The sequence below is a fragment of the Anomalospiza imberbis genome, chromosome Z, assembly GCF_031753505.1.
Source record: "Anomalospiza imberbis isolate Cuckoo-Finch-1a 21T00152 chromosome Z, ASM3175350v1, whole genome shotgun sequence".
Classification (NCBI taxonomy): domain Eukaryota; kingdom Metazoa; phylum Chordata; class Aves; order Passeriformes; family Viduidae; genus Anomalospiza; species Anomalospiza imberbis.
This window is the reverse complement of record NC_089721.1, coordinates 73,481,932-73,505,640: the sequence shown is the minus strand read 5'-3', so window position 1 is coordinate 73,505,640 and position 23,709 is coordinate 73,481,932. Positions and strand designations below refer to the sequence as shown.

Sequence of the window (23,709 nt, the reverse complement as noted above, 5' to 3'; positions counted from 1 at the left end):
TTGAACTGTAAAACTGCTTTATCTGGGTGTAGCTGAACTCAGAAATTTAGAAATAGGAGCAGGAGATATTTGTAATCTCTGTCTTTCTTTTACCTTGTAGTCCTGAACCAGCAGTGCTTGGAATTCCTTGCAATGCTCGATGTGAAAAAACAGAAAGTTTTTCGGGAGAACATGTTGTTGAACAAAAGTGACATCACTGATTTTACAGGTCTTGAAGTAAGTATTGCCTATGTGCTTTTCCAAATGGCTGCTTCAGAGATAAGTTTGTGTACAAAGTACATTGAGAAAATCCATTGCTCGTTACCATATCCCTTTATCTGAACCTATTTTTAGCTAATTAGCACATGCCTTTGCATGCCTGCTAATCAGTTTTCTTCTTCCTGGTCCACCTTGCAAAGAAAGATCAGGCAGAAGGAGGCATCAGGCTGTTTTTCATAAGCTATGATGCTTATTTTTATTCTCCCTAGCACTTAAGCCCTGCTTGCTCGTGCTGCAGTGAGCCCAGCAGCGTCCCAGTGAGGGCTGCAGGGTATGGCACACCCACCTGTTGGGTTTTGCCTGAAAACACAGCTCTCCTTGTGAGTCAGGAGCCTCCACCTCCCAGTTCCAGGGGGGTTTTTGCTGGCACCTCTGTGAGCAGATCCTGACTCTGAAAAACACCAGTCACTTGTTTTTTAAAATCTTAAAAGTTTATTAGTAATAAAATAGTTATAAAAATAGTAATGAAATTAGAGTAATAAAAATTTGGACAGTGAGGATTAGGACACTAGGAGACAATAAAAAGCAAAGAATTTCGGAGGTCCGGGTGTTTTTGGGCACTGAGCTGCCAAAAACATGATACCTGGTGAACAAAGGAACAACCCTTAAAAGCAACAGCCTGGTGCATATTCATAGATCTCACACATGATGCATAAATTCCTTGCAAATTACGAACTTTTCTGGTTTTTGTCAACTTCTTCCCCTTAATCCTGGTGGTTCCATAAAGAGGAGAGGAGGTGGAAGGATGTTTGTCTTTTCTGATAAGGAGGCTGTAACTCTTCAGGTTTCGTGTCGCTGTTACCTCTGTGCAAAGAGTTTCTTGATTATCCCTTTTCTTGAGCTAGTTAAAAATATCTTACATCGCAGAGTTTCTATTTTATCATTATGTTGTAACCTAAAACTATGTTTAACACACTACTTAAAAAGGATCAATACAGTATTACAAAATAACCCTCCATAACACATACAGCATTCATTTTAATATTTGCAAAGAGCCAATCATAAAATACTCATTTTTCACACTGACCTCTGGTTTGCTTTGGGTTTTCAGCTGGCAGTGCTGGGAGCCTGCACCTGCAGTCCTGCTGAGGGACAGCCCTGTCCCTGTGCCAAGGTGGCAGCTCTCACTCGGAAGCAACTCCTTCATCTCAAGCAAGAGGTGAAAAGGCCTGGCAGGGTGGGGACAAGGAGGGGGTGCTCCTGCACCCATCCAAACAAAGCCAGAAACACCCAGACACTGCCCTCACAAACTCTCACAACCACAGTGGATCTCAGAAATGCTGTAAAGTTTGTTTGTGATGCTTGTAATGCCATAATTTTTGCTGGCAGAAAAAAAAAATTGTAATTGTATCTACTCAGCTTTACTAGTTAAAAAAAATGCATTGTTTTTCCTTCTCCCCATATTTTTTAATCTGAAAAAAGAGAGCACACCCTTAAGTGTGTGCCCTCCATGAAAGTGCACACTGTGCCTGTGGACTGGCACTGAACCTTTAACTTCCTGGCAGTGCATTTCACCCCTCCCTTGTTGGCATCAGCACCCACAGCCTGCTCACTCTGCTAGGGCAGCAGGCTGATCTCACTGGGAAATACCTATTTACCTCACACTTAAATCAGTGACGTGAATTCCAGGCTCCTAATTTTTCTTCTGTTTAGTGAAATTGTGTGGATTTAGAATTTTTCCTCTAATCTGTATTTGACTCTGCAAATCTGGTAGCCATCCTTGTGGTCCTGCTGCAGAACTTCCAGCTGGCTAACTGGTTTTGAAAATAGCTGCTGGCCTGTCCCTTATGATCGCTGATGTGGATTCCAATCTCTTGCTCCTTTTTCTCCTGGCCCGGCTGTGATGGGACGTTATTTGTCCCCTTGAGCTCTTGTACCTATGCAGAGATAAATAAATGCACAGAGATGATTGTGTAGGTGGCTGGGGGCGTGAAAATGTGCAGACAGTGAAGAGTAAGGACTTCAATACATGTTTCAAAATACATTTCTTTACACATCAGGAAAACCCTCTGGTTCCTGCTGCTTCCTTGATTATATTTACTTGCAAGCTGTCTGTGTCTTAATATTCACTTTAAATCTGTTTTGCTTCCAAATTAGCTAATACGCTTTAAATTTTCCCCGAATTAAAACTAGGTGGAGGCTCTGAAGAAGAGTAAGGACGAAGCGTACATCACGGCAGACGCCTTCAGAATTGCATTTGAGCAGCAGCTGATGCAGAGGAAGGAGCAGGCCCTGAGGCTGGCAGAAGTGATGAACGTGAAGAAGGAGACCCGATTTGGGAGCTGGAGGCGTCGGCGGGGCGCTGGTAGCTGGGCAGTCTGTGTGCCTGGGGCTGCTGCCCAGGGCTGAGGGGCTGCAGCTGGGGAAAGCTGGCATCGGGCTGCTTTCAGGGCTGCCAGCAACCGCTCTGTCCTTTGGGGTTTTCTGTTTTTGGTTTTTTTTTTTTTTTTTTCAAATGAGCTCTGTGGAAGAGTTGGGAAAGGGGGAAGAAATGCAAAAAAAAAAATTATATATAGCTGGAGGCGTTTTTAGCTCCAAGTGGGGTCTTGAGTCTAATGGAAGGTGTGGAGCAGGATGAGCTTCAAGGTCTCTCCTAAGCCAGGCCACTCCATAATTGACTGGAGTACTAAATGGATTTTTTTCGCTTAAACATTTTTAGCCTTTTATTATGCATGTGTATCAATATTAGTGTTCCTACACTAATGCAGAGTTACAAAGCCCTGTGTAAAAAGAGGAAGAATTCCAATCTGCAGAGTAGGAATAATTGTAATAATCTTTTACTCTTTCAAAAAAAAAAAAAAGGGATAAAGAGAAGTATTTAAGTGCTTACCTCATGGCCAAAACCACTGCAGACTTTTGGAACAACACAATATATTTGTTTTGAGCATTGGCCAGGAGCTGCCAGGCTTAGAAGTGTGGTGTGTCTCCCAGATTCCTTGGGCACTCCTGGGATGCAGCACTACGACAGCACAACCTTGAGTATCTGTTTCCCCTGTACCACCACCATTGCTTTCAGGCTCCGTCACCTGGCACATCTCTTCCATAATTTTAATGGATTTTACTATTTCTGGAAATCTTACAAACTTGTAAGTGGCCTGTGTCAGAGAATCTTCGGCTTTTTTAGGCTACTTACTGTTTAAAAACAAACTACCATGAGTTATTGTTTAACTGGAGTGTCAAAAGTGTGTTTTCCACAGAGCAAAAAGAATTCTCAATTTGCCCAGGTGCAAGGTCTGTGTAGCTTGTGTGGGACAGCGGGACCCTGCTGCGTCCCGTGCCGTGGGAGAAGCTGCAGCTCGTATTGCCCTTTTTTATGGGCGGGTTGAGAAGGGCCTGCTTTGTCCCAAAGTCGTTTTCCCCTTCCTGAGCCGTTCTGCAGGTGACACGCTTCTTCTGCTTTCCGCAGCACGTGCCGAGGTAGAGGGGAGCAAGAGCAGCCTGGGGCGGAAGCTGTCCAGCCTGCTGTCGTCGGACGGGGACTGCAGGAAGGTGCGGGAGCTGGACGGTGCCCACGAGATCCTGAGGACGCTGGTGGAGCTGGTCAGTACGCGGCTGGCCTCGCCGCGGCGCGCCACGCCGGCCCCGCGCTGACCGCGGCCCGCTCTGCTCTCTGTTGGCACAGGTGAACGACAAGGAGGAGGCCCTGGCGCACCAGCGCAAGGTCAGCTACATGCTGGCCCGGGCGGCGGAGGCCGGGCCGTGCCAGGACGGGGGGCACGCGCCAGGACGGTGCCGGCTCGGAGCCCCGCGCCCCCCGGCCGCCCCTGCCCCGAGCCGAAGAGCGGCCGCCGCGCCGCCCGGGCCCAGGCCGCGCTCCTGGCCCCCGGCACTGTGAAAAAGAAGGTTCTGGAAACACCAGGGGCTGTGCTGTGATGGCGTCGCTGTGGGGCTGATGTCGCAGCGGGGCGGGAGCGGGAGTGGCCATGTCACCAGCTCCACCGGGGAACGGACTGCCGGCTGCCCTGGGCCTTCCCGGACGGGGAACAGTGACGGCACTGTGGGAGGTGCGATGTCACCGGAATGGGCAGGGCCGGAGGGGGCTGACGGCGCGGCAGTGACGTCACTGTGGGAGGTGTGATGTCACCGGAATGGGCAGGGCCGGAGGGGGCTGACGGCGCGGCAGTGACGTCACTGTGGGAGGTGTGATGTCACCGGAATGGGCAGGGCCGGAGGGGGCTGACGGCGCGGCAGTGACGTCACTGTGGGAGGTGTGATGTCACCGGAATGGGCAGGGCCGGAGGGGGCTGACAGCGCGGCAGTGACGTCACTGTGGGAGGTGTGATGTCACCGGAATGGGCAGGGCCGGAGGGGGCTGACGGCGCGGCAGTGACGTCACTGTGGGAGGTGCGATGTCACCGGAACAGGGAGCAGGGCCGGAGGGGGCTGACGGCGCGGCAGTGACGTCACTGTGGGAGGTGTGATGTCACCGGGACAGGGAGCAGGGCCGGATGAGGCTGACGGCGCGGCAGTGACGTCACCGCGGGCCCTGAGGATGTGACGTCACCAGACCGGGGCGGGAGGCGCGCCCCCTGCCGGGGCTACGGGACAAAGCGGGGGGTGGGACCTGCCCTGGCGGCTCCGCCCCTTTCCCACAGGCCCCGCCCCGGGAGGGTCAAGCCACTCGGCGACTCCGCCCTCCTGCACTGTCAATCACAGTCCCCGCCACGCCCATTCAGCGATGCCACGCCCCCTCGCGCGGCCCGTCAGACGCGTGGCCCCGCCCCTTCCCTGGGCCGCGCCGCGCGCCGGCCGCGGCGGGAAGCGCACGCGCGGGGTGGGGATGGGCGCGGCGGCGGTGACGTCGCGCGCGGGCGCGGCCGCGCAGGCGCGGTGCGCGCAGCGGAGGGACGAGGCCGCCGCCCGGAGCCGCCGGCGGGGCCGGGGCGGGCCCTGAGGGGACACGGCCCCGAACCGGGCGGGTGAGGTCGGGGCGGCGCGGCTGTGGGAGTCCGGCCTCTGGCTGAGGTTGCCTGGGTGGGTTTTTTGCCCCCGGAGGTTTGTGGGTGTTAGTGATCTTGTTGCTTACCGCGGTTCCTCTTGTTTTTGTATGCGGTATGTCGAGTGCGGTATATGTACAAAGAGCACTGTGCAGGGTGTGCGGAGAATATGTATGGAATATGAAGTGAAATAGATGGGGTTATTTTACAGGCTATACGGAGTACATATACGGCATGTCGAGTGGAACGGGCAGTCGTGCACTGCACGCTTACAGCGTGTGGAGCGTTTTGCGTCTGTGCTTAAATACGAGCAGTACTGGCAGCGAACTGGCCATTGACACGTGTGGGGTACGGCCGCGGGTCCAGGCGGCTGGCAGAGCCCGGTGCTGCCGGCGCCGTGTGGCCGGCGTGCTCTGAGGCGAGCCTCGGCTCGTTGGTGGCGCACCCGAGGAAGCGGGGCTGTTGAGGGCACAGCGGTTTCCGCTGAGCAGGGCCTGGCGCAGCGCCGTCCTCCGGAGCCGCCTTCTGCCCCGCCGTGGCCGCCGCTGCGGCCGGCGGTGCCGGCACGGGCGGGAGCGGGGCCGGCTCTGTCCGCCCGCTCCTCGCCGGCCGGGCCGGCTGCTGGCCCCGCTGCTGTGCCGGGCCCTGCTGCGGGTCAGGGCCGCTCTGCTCTGCCTCCCGTTTGCTGTGACCAGCCCTGGCTTCACAGCGGGAGAAACACGAGAATCTCCTGGAGAGGCTCCGGGGCAGGCACAGAGAGGGTTTGGGCTCTGCAGCATCTCTGTGCTGGGCTGAGCCTGCGGGAGCTGGGCCTGGGCAGGCTGCAGAGGGGAACGCTGACAGGGGATCCCATCCATCCATCCATCCATCCATCCATCCAACATCTCCCAGGGCTGCCCGAGGATGGGCCGGGCTCTGCTGGGTGCTGCCAGCGGCAGCAGGAGCAGCAGTGCCCCTAAAAGAAAGGGCAGCGAGGTGCAGGGCAGCAGGAGGAAGAACTTGTGTGCGTGGAGGGGCAGAGCCTGGAGCAGCTGCCCAGGGAGGGCCTGGAGTGTCCCTGTCTGGAGCCATGCCAGCCCCAGCTGGACACGCTCCTGTGCCACTGCCCAGGGGCAGCTCCAGAGGAACCTTCCAGCCCTGTAGTTCAGGGAGTCTGTGACTGTCTGGGTGCTGTGAGTAATGCTGCTCTCAGCTCAGAGGAGCAGGTTGCTACGGATGGATGAACGAACGAAAATCCTCATAAGCTGAAGGCAATGTGGGATGGAGCTGTGAGGGTGGTCATGTCATCACGCTGCTGGTGGAGTTCTGTCCTTCTGAAGAGTCTGTGTTTCACTAACAGAATGGCATTCTTCAGACAACACAACTTGTTGTGGTGTGTCCTGTAAGCTTGTCCTTATGCGTCTGAAAACTTCTGCAGCTTTTTTGTTCTCCCCATGATTCAGCTCCTAAACTTGCTGTGGCAGCAGCCACCTCAGCTTTCAGTTTGGACAATAAGTTGTTCTGCTCAGCACGAATCATTCTTGCTTCTATTTAAATTTTTCACACTGTGTTTGTGCAGTTGTGCTGAACTTCTCCATCAGGTTGGTTGCTGATGGGCTCTGTGGGCGGCTGTTCCCTAAAACTTTTTGTCTTTATGGCTTCAGGCCTGTGTGTGGGTGTATGGTGTTAGGGAGGGGGCTGAGAAGGAAAGAGCTGGTAATGAATTCCTTCAGTACCCTTGATGCCTTTTCCTTGGTATTAGAATCAAGAGTTAGGCACGGGTAAGGGACAAAAGGGCTTTTATTTCAGTATTCAATAACGATTTTTATGGTATAACAATTTGTCACAGTGGAATATACCAAAATGCAAACTGTAAAATTTGCATTTACCAAAATGCATACATATGGTAGATGGTGCATACAATTTTATAGATTTTGTAAATTAGTGTATTTAACGAAGATGTTTCAGTGAGAGGTTTAAATAAATAGCGTGATTATTTTAAAATATTTTTTCTTAGATGGGCATGAAGGTGTGTTTTAGAGGGGTTTCTCAACACACTGTAAGGTTTTCTGGCTTCTGACTGTGAGGCTTATAGGAGTTTGGCCTTTTGGCTTAGGAGAATACCAGGATTATGTTAAGGTATTAGGCTTAAAGAATTACAGGTATGTATGTTAAGGGTACCATAAAAAAGGTATATAAAAAGAAAAAAGGTATATAAAACAAAAGACAAAAATCATCATGGCATCACTCTTAGTGAAGGAGAGGGGGCACACAGCAGCCCATGAGCATTTCACTGTGAACTTGGTGCTTAGTGCTCCTGTTTTTATTGGAGGTTTTGTTCTGCTTGTGGTAGCTGCTGGGGTGGTAAGGTGGAAAAAACCATTTCAGTGCTCCCACAATCCTTAGTTCAGCTTTCTGCTCAGGCTAAACACAACAGTTAAACACCGGGATGGAGCTGAAACAACGTAAGCAGCGAGCAAAAAGACTGCACTTGTGGTGATGAGAACTGAGGTGGTGGTCATCCTGTGGTCATCTCTGTGGAGGGGAGACCCCTGTGCCCCTGCTTGTGTGTTCCTTTGCCTCCAAACCCCAGCTCGCGCTCTTCTGCTGTGTTTTGAGTAGAAGCAGGGCTGGCCTCTGCAGTGGGGATCAGCTGTAGCAAACTGCGGGTCTGGTGGTGCCCATATGTGTGAACAGTACGGAGAGTGGTTTTCAGGGGTTCTTAGACATCAAAAGGTAGCTTGCCTTCAGGCCTTGAATTGGTTGGGTGGTAATAATTCACCTATCCATTCCGTTTTGCAAGTTACCACCACTGAAAGCTGCTAACTGCCTCCATTTACAGAGTGTATCTGGAAAAGAGCCCTGACAATCCATCCTGTAAGTTGGCCACCCAGTTTCCCAGCAGCCTCGTGTTATCTTCTCCTTTAAATAAGAGTGTGTTAAGAAATCCCCAGTGGAATGTTGGTTTTGAACTCTGCAATATGTGCCTGTTATGTTAGAAGGGATAAGTAATTTATAAAGGATTTGAAGGAAGTATTGAGGTCTGTGTAGTGTTTTTAAACGCCCTGTCACTCATCGAGATCTCAGGATTTGCATTCCACAGTTAATAGTTAACAGTTTTAATGTGGTGGAACTATTGCCTGTTTCTGAAGTCTGTGTGGTGCTTTGTCGGGAGTGTGTCAGACCACTTGTTGGAGATCTAAGATGAGCCTGTTTAGAGGTTTATCTGGAGAAGTGACATGTCCAGTGTGCACTTTTTGGTAGTACCTTTTGTGCTTAGATTATTATTTTCCTATTTTGAGACAGACTGCTATTTTACCTTCAAGTCTTCTCCTACATAAATATTTAATCTATCTGAAAGCATATAGTTTTTAACAGACAGCAAATTAAATAAAATTTAAAAGTTTTTTTAAAAAAATCTATAAAGTGGAGCTGGCGAGAGCCTAAAGTTTTATGTCTCCTTACACTATTAGGGACTTATTGCCTCAGATAAAGTTATAAACATTATGTTTGTTTTTAAAAAATACTAATCTGTGAGCCAGTTTAGAGAGTGTCTAGCGACTGTATTCAGAGCTCTAAAAGACGAATTCAGAAAACAAAAGTTGTGCCTGCCTAAAAAACATATTCAGAGGTGGTGCTCCTGGTTTCTGATAGAATACAGTGCAATTCTTTTGTTACAAGTATAAGTCTTAAAAGAATCTGCTCAGAACAAATGCAGTTCGCTGAAGCAAGTGGTTCCTCCAGACCCTTCACTCAGGGAAGCAAGCAGCCATTTAATAAAAATGTGTCACCAGAGCTTTTTCATAGCTTCTAATCCAATAATGTGAACATTGGGACAGGCTGCAGGCAAATCCAGCAGAAAATAAAACTTGTTCCTCTTGCTGAAAGAGGACTTGAAACATGAGAAACTGAAAGGCTTTTACAATTCTTTGGTGATGCAGACACCAGAGTCGGGACAGAGAGGGACAAGGGGGATACTGCTGGTCTGCCCTGTTGTGGGAGTTTTGATTTTGTTGTTTCAGTTTTTTTGCTTGTAGGTCTGTTGTAGAAAAATGAAAACCTATGAAAAGTTTGAGGAGAGTAATGAAATCAGGAATAATACACAAGCTAGTTTTTCAAGGTTACGTTAGTTATTCAAAATACCAAGTCAAATAACCATTTTATTTTAAAAATAGACTTAACTAAACAAAGCAACGTTGCTGAGTTGAGGTAGACTGAGGTATGATAGTTTGGTGAGCTCTCTGTAGAAGTGAGCTTATATGTATTAAATAGATGTAAAGTATTGGCATATGGTTTTATTCTACAGCTCTTTGAGTTCCTCCTTTTTCTGGAGAGTTTAGTGGGCCAACGCTGTACATCATCAATGCACCCTTCTAATTAGCATTATAATCTAAAAATAGATGGAGTTGTCATCTAATAATGCCCTTATGCTTAAATCAGGATTTGTTGTGTGTCTCTCAAGTGTGCAACACAGTGAATATTCTCTAGGCCTTTTTAAGTAAAAGACAAAGGTAGATGAAATAATTACTGGCCTCTTGTCTGTATTTTTTTCAGATGGGGAAGGTTTTTGTTTTTTATAAGCTTCTGTTGTTATTGATATCTGTGATATCTGGTGAGGTTGTATAATAAATACCTACAGAGGACACAAACCAGCATTACGCATCCTCTGATGCCCGGTTTTCTTGTAACCCTTCAATTTTTCTTGTTTATGTGGTCTGTCTGACTATTGACTGCCCACAGATACGTGCTTTAGGGAGGGGATCTGTACTTTGATGTCTCCCAGTGAATCACCAAAAGCTGTTAATCGTGTATGGCTCTCAATTGAATAACTTCCAGTTCGTGTTGCTGCATCCCCCTTGCCGGGAGGTCGTGGTTGTTGCAGGAAGGAGCTGTGCTCAGATGGGTGAGGAGAAGGGGCACCGAGTCTGTGCTTGCTGCTCCTCGAGCCCTCCTGACAACGGTCAGACACGTGTGTTAGAGAGCAGCCCGAGGACCTTGGCTGTGACTGACTAATGGCCACAGACAGCCAGACAGGTTGTTCATTTTTGGCCTTTCTTACACTTCCGCAAGCCTCTATTTGAACCACGCATTGCCTTAAAGTGTTCTTGTTCCGTGCATATCAATGTGGTAAATAATTGCATCACAGTTACATATTGACATAGGTTAAAGCTCCTGATCTGAACTATTCAGTGAGGGGAAACCTTAGAGCCTGGGGGCAAGTAAGGCATGGAATCTAGGTGTGTAGCTGCAGGGTGGTGTGAGTGGTCTGACAGGATTTAAGTGTTTGGGCTCTAAGCTTTTAGAAGAGTGACTGGACATTATTAAGTGGACAGAGCACCAGTTGCCTTGGGGTGGGCTGTGAGGTCAGCTGGTGCAGAGGCTGAATGCACTGATAAAAGCAGAAAGAAAACTGGACAGCTCTCCACAGGTGTGGTTTACAGACATTAGACTAAATGGATCTCAGTCCCTTCAGTTTGCTCAAAGGAACTGTAAATATTGATTTTTGGTAGGTAGCTCTGCTGTATGAGTGTTCAGTCACTGAAGAAAATGTACAGTTGGAAAGCAATTCTAAGTGACCAAAAAGGCATAAAATTGAGTGGCTGGAAAGGTTCATTAAACAAATAAACCAGGGTGTTTTGCAGTGGGGAATGTGACTGATAAATATATAGCTTTCTGATGAGCTGGTAAGTCTGTAATAAGAGTTTCATGTTCTTGGAGTCTCAGAAGTATAGTTGTTTGTATGTTTTGAGTAGAACAGAAATTATGAGCTCAATTACCATGCTGGATTTTTAATTATTATTATTTACACAGTTCCATTGTGTTGAAAGGCAGTAATGGCCTATTCTGGTTTTTGCCTGTGAACTGTGTGGCATAAAATGTTTATGGGGTCAGACTAGAAAATCCTAATGTTCCTTGTTCCTTCTGGTTTTAAGCTTGCTGACATTGTACTGCCATAGCAGATGCTTTCAGATGCTTTTTTTTTTTGTTTTGTTTGTTTGTTTTTGGGTTTTTTTTTTTTTTTTTTGATAAGTAACCTCAGGTCTGTGGTTTGAAGTGAATTTGGGGGTGTATTGTTCATAGTGCTGAGTACATTGAGCACAGCCAGGATACTTAGAGGCTGCAGCCCTGTTTGTGCTTAGGTTTTGTTTACATGGAGAAAGTATTAATAAAAATTAAAAAAACACCTCATATGAGCTGCTGTCTAATATGAACACTTGGGCTTTGTAAACAAAAAATGCTTTGAATTAAATGCTGTGTTTTTCTCTGTAGGTTTAAGAAGGCTAAAGCTTCACTAGAACTGTGACTAGAATGGACAGTTACTTTAAAGCTGCAGTCTGTGACTTGGACAAACTGCTGGATGAATTTGAGCAGAATACAGGTTGGTTTCTGCACTGCCTTTTTAGTGGAAGTACATGGTCAAATGACTGTTACCATGGAGTTTGAAAGTAGCATCTGCTAAGTAAAAGCTTGTATTGATGAATAGATGGGGTTGAGAGGGAGTACACCAAGGAAAGAGAGGAGTCTTATAAACTTGGCTTTTGATCTCTTCTTTCTTAATATAGATGAATGTGAGTGCTTCAGTACACCTCAGAATCCATATGACCCAAAGCTCTCTTCAGTCCTGGATTGCTTAGAGCATGCACACCCCACACCAGAGCTGCCAGAGGATCCTGCTGGATGTCCTGCCCCACAGGAGAGCTCTCTCTGTGCCCCTGCAGGCACAAGTGACGTGCTCAGCTTCTCACCACCCAAAGAGAAGGGTGTTGCTGGCCCTGACCTTTTGTCCACGGTGGACAGCAGTGCCCTAAATGAAATTCAGGCTCTGAGCCTGGAAAGGTGTAGCGTGCCTGTGTGTGATCTTGTCAGTGACACAGCAAATTTAATCCCCTCAGTGGCTGCTCCAGAAAGGGCTCAGGAGCTGCGGCCGGATGAGTTCCCGTGCAGCCAGGGGCCTGCTGGCTGTGGCTTGTCTCGTGTCCCCATTCCTGTGTGTGTGACTTCACCTGGCTGCAGTAGGGCTGCCAGCACACAGCAGAGTGATGGGGACTCGGTGTTACAAGATTCAGGGCATCTTACAACAGACCAAATCAATAATTGCGCTTTAAAAACAGAGAGTTTCGCTGCAGGAGCAGTCCTGGGTCTGTGTGATGATCAATACAGGACAAAACCTGTAAAGTGCAATGAAGGACTCCACCACCCTGGACAAACTGCTGCCCTGGATGCTGAAAGTGTCACTGTAACGTCACAGAGTTTGGATGCACACAGTCCCAAAGATGAGGAAACCTGTGAAAAACTGCCTTTTGAACCACAAAACGACAGTGCACCCTCTGCAGCAAGCAAAGAAGTGTATGGAGGAAATGCCATAGGAAAGGTAGACCCAAACAATGGGAGTAATGCTGATTCCATGCCTTCAGATCTGCCAAAGATGCATCCATTACACAACAGCAATGCAACAGTACCTGGAAATTGTGTCTTAGCAGGCTCCTCGTGTCAGATAGGAGCTGAAGTAGAATTGGAAAGGAAGGGCAAAGAAGAGAATGTAGATAGTGAAGAACTTAATAGCAGTGAGATACCAAGCAGTGTTTCCAGTTCGTGTATGTCAGCCAAGGATGTCCAGACGTCTCTGTCTTGTCTTTCCCTCCCTGTGTCCCTGTGTGGTTCATTAGTTGTAAGAGAAGAAAAGGTTAATCCTCTACCTCAAAACGCAGTGGCAGAGGTTATTAGTGATACTGTAACTGTTCATGCTGGAGAGTTTGAAACTCATCTCCCTGGCAGGAAATCCTCTGAAGATAGTAGCTGGCATGAGCAAGAAGATGTAGCTGAAATCAGTGAAAGTATTGCAGAAGAGAGTAGGGATGGAGAGAAGTACAATACTGAGAGTGTAATTGATGATAGTGATTCTCAGCAAATCAAAGCTTTTGCTTCTGCTTTTCTAGACCTTGGAGCTGAGCCATATGGTGTTGGTGTAGACACTTTTTATAATGAGAGCATGAGCTCTGTTATGGCTGACTTTACTGTTGAGGAGAATGCTATTAATAGTGATATTCTAATAAGCGATGCTGAGCTTGATGATTTCTTGTATGGACAAAGTCAGCAGTCCAGTGTGTTGAAGTTTTCAGACAATGATGGTAGCTTGGTGGAAGCTGATGCAGATGGAGGGAGTTTAACAGATCTGAACAACCTGGATTTCACAGAGGTCAATGAAGAACTTATGCAAACAAAACTGGAGGAGATAACGAGCATTAATAGGAACCTTAAAGTATCTATTCCTGACAATGAAGTGGAAGCTGCAGCAGAGGTCAGCACATCTCAAAGTCAAGGCATGACTGAGAGTGGCAGTGGAGCTCTGGCTTCTGATGTTTGTATTAAAGGTGCAAGACCAAAGCGGTTGCTTGACCTTTCCCAAGGAGCTGCTGGTCAGAAACACCCGAACAGAACAAGTGTACTTGAAAGAGAAAGCCAGGAATGTGCTTCTGTTAGCCCGGAAGCTCCCCTCTCAGACACCAGTGTAAATGTTGGTAATACTGACCCTGGGGAAAGCTGCTCTGAAGCTGGAGGAAATGAAACCTCCGAAAGCGCTGAGCCACGTAAAGCACCTGCAGCTCTGTCGTGGAAACAGCCCCTGTGGGTCCCAGATTCAGAGGCACCCAACTGCATGAACTGCCAGGCCAAGTTCACCTTCACAAAGAGACGGCACCACTGCCGAGCCTGTGGGAAGGTGAGTTACAGGGGAGGGGTCCTGTGCTGTGACAGGAAATGGACACTCTCATTTAGGCATAGCCAGGACAGAGAAAGGAAAGAATATTGACAGAAGTTTTCTAGGCTCAAAGGGCTTTATTTAACAAAGACCGGGTTTTGTTTTCCCTCCATAGGAACCTAAAGACTGTTAATTAAGAAATATATGGCCTTTTTTGTGAAAATTGTGGTTAAAGAGAAGTACAAAATATGTTCTTATCTGCCATTACTGGCTAGGCTGATGTGTTTTGCATAGAGTAGGGGAGAAGAGATGATGGACTAATTCATCACAATCATATTTAATCAGCCCATTATTGAGCTTTTCACTTAAGTATTTATGTTCTAAAAAATTGAGGTGGTGAGGATGAGAATCCAGTGCTTTTACTAGTCATTACAGCTGTAGGGCACTGCCCATGAACCTGAAGGGATTGTGTTCTTTCAGGAGCTGTAGCAGCACTACCAATGCGAAAGGATTTATGGTCTAAATCTGTCTTCTGGAGTGTTTAGATGTATCATTTTCTAAGGAACTCATCTCAGGGGAAAAGTATGTGATTCACCAACAAAGTGAGTAATTGCAGAACTTTTTTTCAGCCTGAGGTCCTCTACAGAGAGTAAGTGATGCCAAAGCTTACTCAGTTCAGAATTCCCTTGTGATCAGCTGTGGCTTGCACGAGTGCATAAATGGAAGTGCTAGCAATACTAGTGACCTCTCTGTTCAGTGTTGCCCTGTAAGCTCTGGGGATGAGGACACAGAGCAAAGTCCAGTGTCAGTACTAAATTTTTGCATCCCCAGTGTTAGGGACCACATGGAAGGGCACGGTAGTTTTTCTTTCCACCCCTCTTCTAGCACTGTGTATTCAAAGCATAATGCTCATTTTCTCAGCTGCAGCCAGTGTGAGCTAAAATGTAGGTGTGAGTTGAGGTGTCCAGGAAATTAAGAACTCCTTGTGCTGACCTGGTAGCCATTGAACTTACTGCTGGAATATCCTGGTGAGATTTTGTGATGGTTTGAAGCACATTCCTTCAGAGTAGGTTCTGTTTTAGTCATAAGACTGATGGACTTGGGACTTGAGGTTGCTGTTTTACATTTGCTGTGAAGTTCTCACATCTTGTCTAGAGATGGGGATGGGAGACCCTTCACTGCATAGTGCTGTTGACAGCTGTGAGTGTGTCAGCTGAGGGGCTCGTGACAGAACAGCAGTGTAATTAGGGAGCATCACAATGTCTCTTTATTAGGGGAGTGAGTGAAGGCAGCATGGGTTGTCTAAATCGTGCAGATACGGGAGTGCTGTGCAATTACAGATTTTCTGAATGTGCAGCTTAACTTTCTGCCTCGTAAGACTGTCTTTTTAATAGCAACTTCTTTTGTCTTAAAAAATCCCAAATGAGTCATTACTTGTGTAGCTGTTGTTTGTCGTGTTTTCAGCCATTTGGGAAATAAGGGAAAACTGGTTGGAATTCACAGTTGTCCTCTGTGGATTGTCCTAGAAAACAATTGTATGGATTCTCATAACTCTTTTTTTAATCAATGAAAATAGCAACACTTGTGGACTCTGGCATCTGTTCCAGAGGGAAGCGTGAAGTTAGTGGTCCCTGTTTTCTCTCCCCTCTGCAGCCCTCACAAGGCCAAACAGCTTTGCAGGTGTCCAGGTGTTTGTCTCTTGCTGTGTTACCCTTCTTCTTCCTAGTTCAACCAGGACCCACTTGTTTGCTCAACAGCCTGCTCCTCACCTCCTTTCTCCTGTCCCTTAGTTTGCCTTCACCATTTAGGTGCATTTGGATTTATCCTCCTGCAATCCCCTGCAAGTCCCACTGTCACCAAGGGTATGAGGAGAATACTCCTTGCTGGGGGTTGTGCTGCTTGGCATTTGAAGCCCTGAAGTGGATTATATCTGATTAGCAATTAATCCTCATCAATTACATTCTTAACATATGTACTGAGCATGCGCATTTCCTGTTGAGGTAGATTACCTGTGGCACTAATCCAGAAGCAGCTGGAATAGTTTATTTTTTTAGCTCATATTACACTGATCAATTGCTGCTTTTGCAGTGACTTTTCCTGCTTAGAGTTCATTGTAAAAACTTTCTTTTTTCCTATGCCACTCCTGTTTTTCTCAGTTGGGAGAAATTAGCAGTAGAGAAGACCTTTAGGGGTTTCAGAAGACCTTTTGGAAAGGCTCCAGAGTATAGCATATAGCTAAAAATGGTGTGACTCGTTAAAAACTTGCAGATCATCCTTGAAAGAACCTAAGGGGAAAGTGACAAAAGCTCCAGACATTTATGGCAACTCTTGCAAAACAGCAGCTATTCTAAAGACATAATTCTTTGACTGGGGTTTTGTAGATGTTGTCCAGGCTAATGAGACACGCTTTTCCCCCTGTTTCTGCTTAAGAATAGGCAGGATATATACCGTGTTGGGATAGAAGAGCATATTCTGTTCTTCCAAAGCAGCGTTCTTTGCAAATGCTTGTCTGAAGGGAGCTTGTCCCATGCAGGCAGCACTGCTTGTTCTTGCTGAGGGAGCAGAAGAGCCACTCAGCAGCCCCAGCACGTGAGCCAGCCTGCTCCAGCAGCCTGCAGCAGGGAGCTCTGGGCTGGAGAAGCAGCCTCGAGTGCCTGGCAGACTGGTAGCAGCTTCCTGAGGGCCGTGGTGAGCACGGAGTGCTGCAGAGATGGTCCTAAAGCACCACAGCAAGTCCCAGCTCTGCGCCTCACTCCTTGGCCCTGGCACTGTTAGTTAATGTAAAACACTTACAGCAGGATCCCAATAGGATTGAGAAGAATTTGGCATAGGCGCTGCAAAATTTGGAATAGGTGGTGCAACCTGAAATTCTTTTCATCAGTCCTGAGAAGAATTTTATTATAATTTCATTTGGATTATCCATTTTGCTGCTTTCTGCTGGGTGTGCACCATGGGTTTTGTTTTTGTTGTTCATTTTTTTTTTCTGGGATTCATTTCTTTGTCAGGGAATACAATACAGGCTTGAATACAAGGCTGCAGGTAGTTTAGAATGAAGCAAGTGTATTTTCCTATTTGCTGTCCAATATGTCTGTAATATTTAATACAATCCTTTTCTGATTCAGGTTTTTTGTGGTAGCTGTTGCAAACGGAAATGCAAACTGCAATACATGGAGAAGGAAGCAAGAGTCTGCACTGGCTGTTATGATGATATTAATAAAGGTAAATTAATGAAGCGTTTTTTTGGGTAATTGCAGTAATCATTGAACTATTTCTTTAACCTTTGTTCTTTTTGGGGAGCTTGATTACTTTAATTGTTGTAGGTTTTCCTGTTTCTGAGATGCAGAATAAATAAAGAGAATAATTATTCCTTACTTAGATTCCAGTTCTTACTTTGAACTTTGGGTCTCGAGTTGGTTGCTTTTTTATTAAAAAAAAAAAAAAAAGTAGTTTTTAACTCCATAGGACTAAACAGAAAGTTACAGAAGAATACAATTTGAGTCATCTGTGACAGGAATCTAGCAGAAGTTATCCTCCCTCCAGGGTCACCCTGTGTGTGTTTAAAGCCCACCTCCCTGCTTGTTCTCACGTTTTTCCACTTTGTGTTGCTACCTATCCTGGTGTTTTTACAAGTCACTTACCAGGGCTGCAGTAAATGACTCATCAGATAACCTTTTCTTAACTGGAAGCTAACCTTGGAGGCTTTTGAAAACACCAGGAGAAACAGCTGAGGTCCTGTTGATGAGTATGTAAGTAACAGGCTGAAAACACGTCAGGTTTTTAATAGGCACCTGAGTGGAGTTCACCCTGACAGATGTGACACGTGTTTGCCCCGAGGCCCGGGGGTCACAGTGGTGTGGTCACTCCTTGTCCCAGGAGGACAAGGGGAGGTCTCTTTGTCTCATGAGAAATGAGGCAATTATGCAGGTAGAAAATAAATCTAAATTTTCTTCCATAAAACAGTTTGAGTGTTTATTTTTCATAGCTAGATCACAAACCGTGCATCGCCTCTGCCAAAAAACCCCCACCCACTTAACAGTACTGATCTGCAAATGATATTTAATCAATTGTGAGATCTTAAAAACTAACCACATTATTTTAGCACAGGCATTTGAAAGGATGATGAGTCCAACTGGTCCTGTCCCCAATTCCAGTGTCTCCTCTGAGCGTTCTTCCGCTGTTCCGCCTGTAGAGGAGGCCCAGATACCCGGGGGTGCCAGCTCTCCTTCACCATCTGCACTGTTGCCTATCTCAGCACTTAAACAACCTGGTCCTGAAGGTACACATCCTCAGTGTAACATACATCTAGCACTTGGAGAGTCTCTTTGGAAAGAGCTGCTTACCACGTCTGGCCTTTATAGCTGGTATTTTTTGCGTGAAACAGGAACACTCTGAATGGAAACACTTTCACTTCCCCGTTTTGGTGCCAGGCCCCAGCTGGTCCTAAATCTCCCATTTATGAAAAGTGGTTGTTACTTTTGTCATTGCCCTCTCTGTTTACATTGTAAATAGTTTTGAGTAGCTGTTCATTCTATAATTTTTACGTCTCTTGGGAGATCTCTAGCTTGTGTTGGACTGCCAGTCTTAGAGTAAAAACAAAAAGTAGCCGTTCAGGGAGAAGTTACAAGGGAGGAGCAAAGCTTCGTTCTCTGTGTAAATACAAATGATTAGTGGCTAACTAATGTCTTTGTTCCACTTTTATTAAACATCTCACCTTCTTCTAAGAAAACACATTGTTAAACAAAATGATAAATCAACTTTTTTTAGAGTGTATTCCATCTTTTACTTATTATATGCATTTCATTATGTCACTACAGAGAGATGTTTGAGGAAGCAACCTTCTGTAATATGAATTGATAGATTTAATTATAGCAGGGCAGCTTCCTCTGCAAGTGAGAGGTTATGTTGCCTGACTGGGGGCTGGCTAACGTGGACTTGTGCTTAGTTCCAGTGAGCAGACATTCTGTGTACATTTGGTGGGGAGAAGGGACTTCATTTCTGTCCCTCTCAGCTGTTGGAGCAGCGCGATAATACGGCGTTGTTGTTCTCTCCTGTCACAGGGCTGTGCCCCCGAGAACAGAAGAGAGTTTGGTTTGCAGATGGTATTCTGCCAAACGGGGAAGTGGCAGACACAGCAAAGCTGTCCTCAGGAGCAAAGAGGTCACAGGACTCCAGCCCAGAGAACTCAGACCTGCCCGAGATGCCCACAGTAGGAGTTGGGATGGTTCAGCTGCATGGATTACCTGTTGGGAGACCTTTGCTTGCCATGGATGGGGCCCTTACACACCATGGCTTCTGAGTCATGGCCTTTGGAATCTGAGACAGCATTTTGGGCAGCAGCTGTGAAGTCGTTGGATTGAAAAACATTGTAGTAATTTTCAATTTGAGTAAAACCAAGCAAAGTTTTCAAAGGAAAACCTTGTTTGGTTTGAGGTGTCTATGAACTTCAAAACTGGTGTGGTTGAAAATTTGCCAAAGCAGTTTTTTTAGTGCACAGTATTTGATGAACCACTTTTGTGAAGGTGACCTCAGCCACAGTTCTTAAGCCTGTCACTAGCAACATGCTTATAGTACAAGTTTGTGGTTGTTGGTTTTTGTTTCCAGTGACCTATAGTTTCCCTGATGGGTTAGACTAACCAAGTTGCTTAGTGCCCTACAATACCCCATTATAGGGTGCAGCAAAATCAGTGTATTGCTTTTAGTATTAGTATTGCTTTTAGTATTGCTTTTTAGTATTGCTTTTCAGTATTAGTGTGAACTAATACTGAACTGAGAGGGGGATAGGTTTTCTAATTGTGAGTCACATGCGTACTGGTGAATGAGCTGCACTTTAAAAGAGAAGTCCAAAGAAGAGGTGTAAGTTTGCTGGGGAAAGACTTAGCAAGGTTCCTCAGGTGAAGCCTTTTTAAGATAAAACATAGCATTAAAGCACTGTCTCAAGTAATAACTTAAATTCCATGATTCTCACAGCACTCAAGAGTTTTTTAAAATCTGCTGTTAAAGCTGTAAAACCAGACCATTATTATTTCTATATAGAGGATCTGAACACTTAACAGGTGTATAGCATTTAATTCAGCTTTTACTCATGAAGAACTGTAGTAATCAAATAAAAAAGTTAAACAAAAGATATAGCCTGTCTCTCACTTTGGGGAAAGAGTAGGATATTTGCACTTGCAGAAGATGAGCAATGTCTCAAACTAAAAGCAGCATGGACAAAGTGAGTGGAAGACAATTAGTTGGTAGTTCTCCTGTGCGGCCTCAGAAGCCCAGACAAAACTATTACAGTGCAGCTCCGAAGTAAAGGCAACACAAAATCCTGGAAGTACTGCCACAGGGCGTGTGAAGGGCAGAAATGCCAAGTGGTATGAAATACCCACAAGCAGACTCAGGGAAGAAGTCTATTATTAATCAATTTAGCCTTGTTTTCATCTGTGTTTTTGTGGAGTCTTCCCTTTGGAGTTGGTGGCTTTTTTAAATTTTGTGGCAGCATATTTGTTAAATGGAGGATTTGCTGGAAGCTGATGGGACACCAGGAGAACTTCCAGAGGGCAAGCATAAAGATGCCAGGTTTTTTCTTGTTGTATGGACAAAGTCTTGCCTCTGGATATAGGATGCAAGGCTAAAGAATGATAATGTGCATCTGTTTTTGTTGGAGGGTGTTGCAGCTGGAATTATGAGACGCAGCTGGAAGGGTCTTGGGGGATTGGTTTTTTAAATTTCATTTTTTATTGCAGCTGACATCCCAGCGTGCCTGTGTTCCTGGCTTGTCAATACCTGTCTTGCTGGGGGAGCAGTGTGGGTTGGACTCCGAACTAGAAACTAATCAGACTGAGCTGTTAGCTATTAGTAGCTATTCAGCTGCTTCAGCTATTAGTAGAATAGTAGAAATATTGTAGGAATATGTTTGCAGTATGCAAGTGCTAATCCAGTTTGTGTTACCAAACAAATACATTAATTATGCATCTTCATGCATGTAACTCCTAAACAAATAAAAGAAGAGGATTCAGGAGAGATTTGATGGCTTTCTTCTTATTAGGAGGAAACGTGTTCTCAACTTCTGTGATAGATTTCTTTCTCTTTTTGCTTGTAGAATACTAATAATGAAAGTTCAGCTCGCTGTGAGACAGTGTAGATTTTTTTTGTTATTCTTCACAGGCTGCAAACCCAGAGGAAGATGACCCGGTAACTGACGTAAATCAAAACCTGACGGAAGAAATTGATCAGATGACAAGAATGGAGGAATTACATCCTTCTGTTCCATCAGATGGTGCACAGCAGGCTACTCCAGGCCAGAGTGAGGCGGCACCTAGTTACAGATCTGTCACTCTAGGAACTGAAGAGCGTTCCCCTGCAGCAGCAGAGAAGAGCAGTCCCAGTTCAGGGGGTCAGAGCACACGGGCTGTGCCTGTCTCTGCTTCAAGTTACAGAGCACTGTGTGGGGTAGAAAACTGGGTGCGACGAAAGATCAGCCTTCTTCCTGATGATGATCAGCTGCCACCACTTCTGCTTGCACTAGGTGAAAATGGGAAAGGTAAAAGCTGCTAACACCCTGAGAAAATTGTTAATACTTACTCATAGAATCCTAGAATTGTTTGTGTTGGAAGGGACATTAAAGCTCATCCAGTGCCACCACCTGCCACGGGTAGGGACACCTTCCACTATCCCAGATTTGTAAATACAGACTCATCTGTAAATACAGACCCAAACAATTGTATTTTAATATAATTCTCATGTAATTTATTTGTTGAATACTAGATTGTTGGGTAATGGCTGTGCACTTGTAACAAGATCAGTATGTTATGAGAAGAATGGGTCACCTCTTAATTGCATGATGGTGGTGGCTGTGCTCATCAGAGGTACCTGACAGAATCAGGGCATGGAAGAACACGTCAGCACACGTTCAGTCAGGGATTTCCAGAGGAAGGGTAGCTCTGGTTTGCACCTTTCTTAGAAGCTGCTGCTTCAGTTCTCTATGTTCCTTGAATCTCAGGCTAAGCTGTTCCCTGGTAGATCTGTTGGAATTCAAATCTTGGGAATAGCCACCAGGGTAGGAGGATGGGATGACTGTGTCATACAGTGAGCTGATTCTTGGTTTGGGTCATTGGCTGGTATTTTGAACTAAATCATGTGTCAATTCATGTAGATCTTCTGGTGGAGGAGCATCCATTTCGCCAAAAGGTCACCTTGCTGCTTGGGGAGGGAGGTCCTAATCCATTGACTTTTATTCTAAATGCCAACTTGCTTGTCAATGTGAAGCTAATAACATGTAAGTATTGCACATTTTCTTTTCCATTAAATCAAGCCTTTTTTTGTTTTTTTTTCCTGTCTGTAAAACAGCATTACTGTGGTATCTTATCTTTTTAAAGATTCCTCAGAAAAGTGCTGGTGCTTCTCAACAAATGGACTGCATGGTTGGGGTCAGGCAGAAATTGTCATTCTGTTGCAGCGATTGCCAGATGAAGATGTTTTCCCTAGTGAAATATTCAAATTATTTCTTGACATCTATAAAGATGCAATGAAAGGTGTGTCATTTTGATGTCTAACTTCTTGTGTAGAATATTCTTGCTGATCTTTAAAATCTAAAGTTGATAGGTAATTTTTCTTGAATTACTTGTCTGATGATTCTGTTGAAAGAGCTTGCAGTGTTAGACTAGAGTTCTAAATAACAGAAACAAATGAATTTATGTTTGTTTCATTTACTTCTGTAAACATCCTGTTTGTAAGTTTCATTTACTTCTGTAAACATCCTGTTTGTAAGTTTTTTTTTGTTGTTTGGTCATATTGTGGTGGAGATTCTGGGTATGAGCCCTAAGTCTATGGTTTTTAGGACGCCTGGCACTTCATTTGTAGAAGTACAGTGCTCATAAATGTAAATATTTTAGGTCTGTTGATCAGAACTCATCAATTGATGTGTTTAGGACTTTAAGCACTTGTTTGGAGAAACTTAGTTTCATAGTCAGGATTATTTAGTGGTGAAGTACAGGGCTCATATTCTGTGTGTTATTCTGTGGACAGACTTCAGGGGGAATGGTGGGCTTGCAAGTCTGTCAGAGCTCACTGCTCAGAGCAGTTCTTTTGGCACAGAAGTGTGAGTGACCCAGGTCTGTAAACACTCTCCATTCCTCTTTCTACAGGAAAGTTCATAAAAAATATGGAAAACATTACTTTTACAGAAAACTTTCTCAGCAACAAAGAGCATGGAGGATTCCTGTTTGTTTCACCAACTTTTCAGAAACTTGATGATCAGATTCTACCAGAAAACCCTTTTCTTTGTGGCATTCTTATCCATAAGCTGGAAATACCCTGGGCAAAAGTCTTTCCAATCCGTTTGATGTTGAGACTGGGAGCAGAATATGGGGGTAAGTTTTAACAGTGTCAGTATAAATGTAAAGTTCCCTTTGGAAAATACAAGCGGTATTTAGACAAGCAAGCTATTTTAAAATCATCTTTGCAGTATTTTATATTACACTTGTATAAGCCAAACATGCAGAGCCACCGGGAATGTTCATTGTCCTGCTAGACTTCTTTGATTTTTTTTTCTCTTAGCAGATAAGAAAGCTAAGAAACCAAAACTGACAGTAAAATATAAAGATTTCTTTTTTGTTGTATTAGAAAGGTTTGAGGGGATGCTCACAAGCCCAGTTTACAACTCTGATAAAATGGTAAATGATACTGCTTCATAAACTGAATAAAGGTATTGATTACTTATAAGGATAACTTACTAATACATTGGAAACATCTAGGCATGTAAAAAGGCTGTAGCTCACCATTGTAGAAGCTGCAAGTCCATGAATGTGAGAAATGGAATTTTAAGGGATTCTCAAAACCTGACTGAAGGCT

At 45.4% G+C, this 23,709-nt stretch overlaps 1 protein-coding gene across 4 annotated transcripts in view; it reads left to right on the top strand.

Moving 5' to 3' along the window:
- Positions 1–23,709, top strand: part of ZFYVE16 (zinc finger FYVE-type containing 16) — a 36,032-nt gene that overhangs the window by 6,025 nt on the left and 6,298 nt on the right. Inside the window, exons 1-10 of one of the 4 annotated variants that reach the window (XM_068176530.1) lie at positions 5,063–5,177; positions 11,445–11,553; positions 11,738–13,893; positions 16,995–17,091; positions 17,972–18,148; positions 18,930–19,078; positions 21,025–21,400; positions 22,013–22,135; positions 22,236–22,391; positions 23,004–23,228. In XM_068176530.1, the coding sequence (XP_068032631.1) occupies positions 11,484–11,553; positions 11,738–13,893; positions 16,995–17,091; positions 17,972–18,148; positions 18,930–19,078; positions 21,025–21,400; positions 22,013–22,135; positions 22,236–22,391; positions 23,004–23,228 (3,529 nt within the window). In that variant the 5' untranslated portion in view covers positions 5,063–5,177; positions 11,445–11,483. Of the gene's footprint in view, positions 1–100; positions 217–1,309; positions 1,418–2,391; positions 2,564–3,664; positions 3,799–3,880; positions 3,920–5,062; positions 5,254–11,444; positions 11,554–11,737; positions 13,894–16,994; positions 17,092–17,971; positions 18,149–18,929; positions 19,079–21,024; positions 21,401–22,012; positions 22,136–22,235; positions 22,392–23,003; positions 23,229–23,709 lie in introns of those variants that run through there. The other 3 variants (XM_068176532.1, XM_068176529.1, XM_068176533.1) reach the window with 3 other exon arrangements.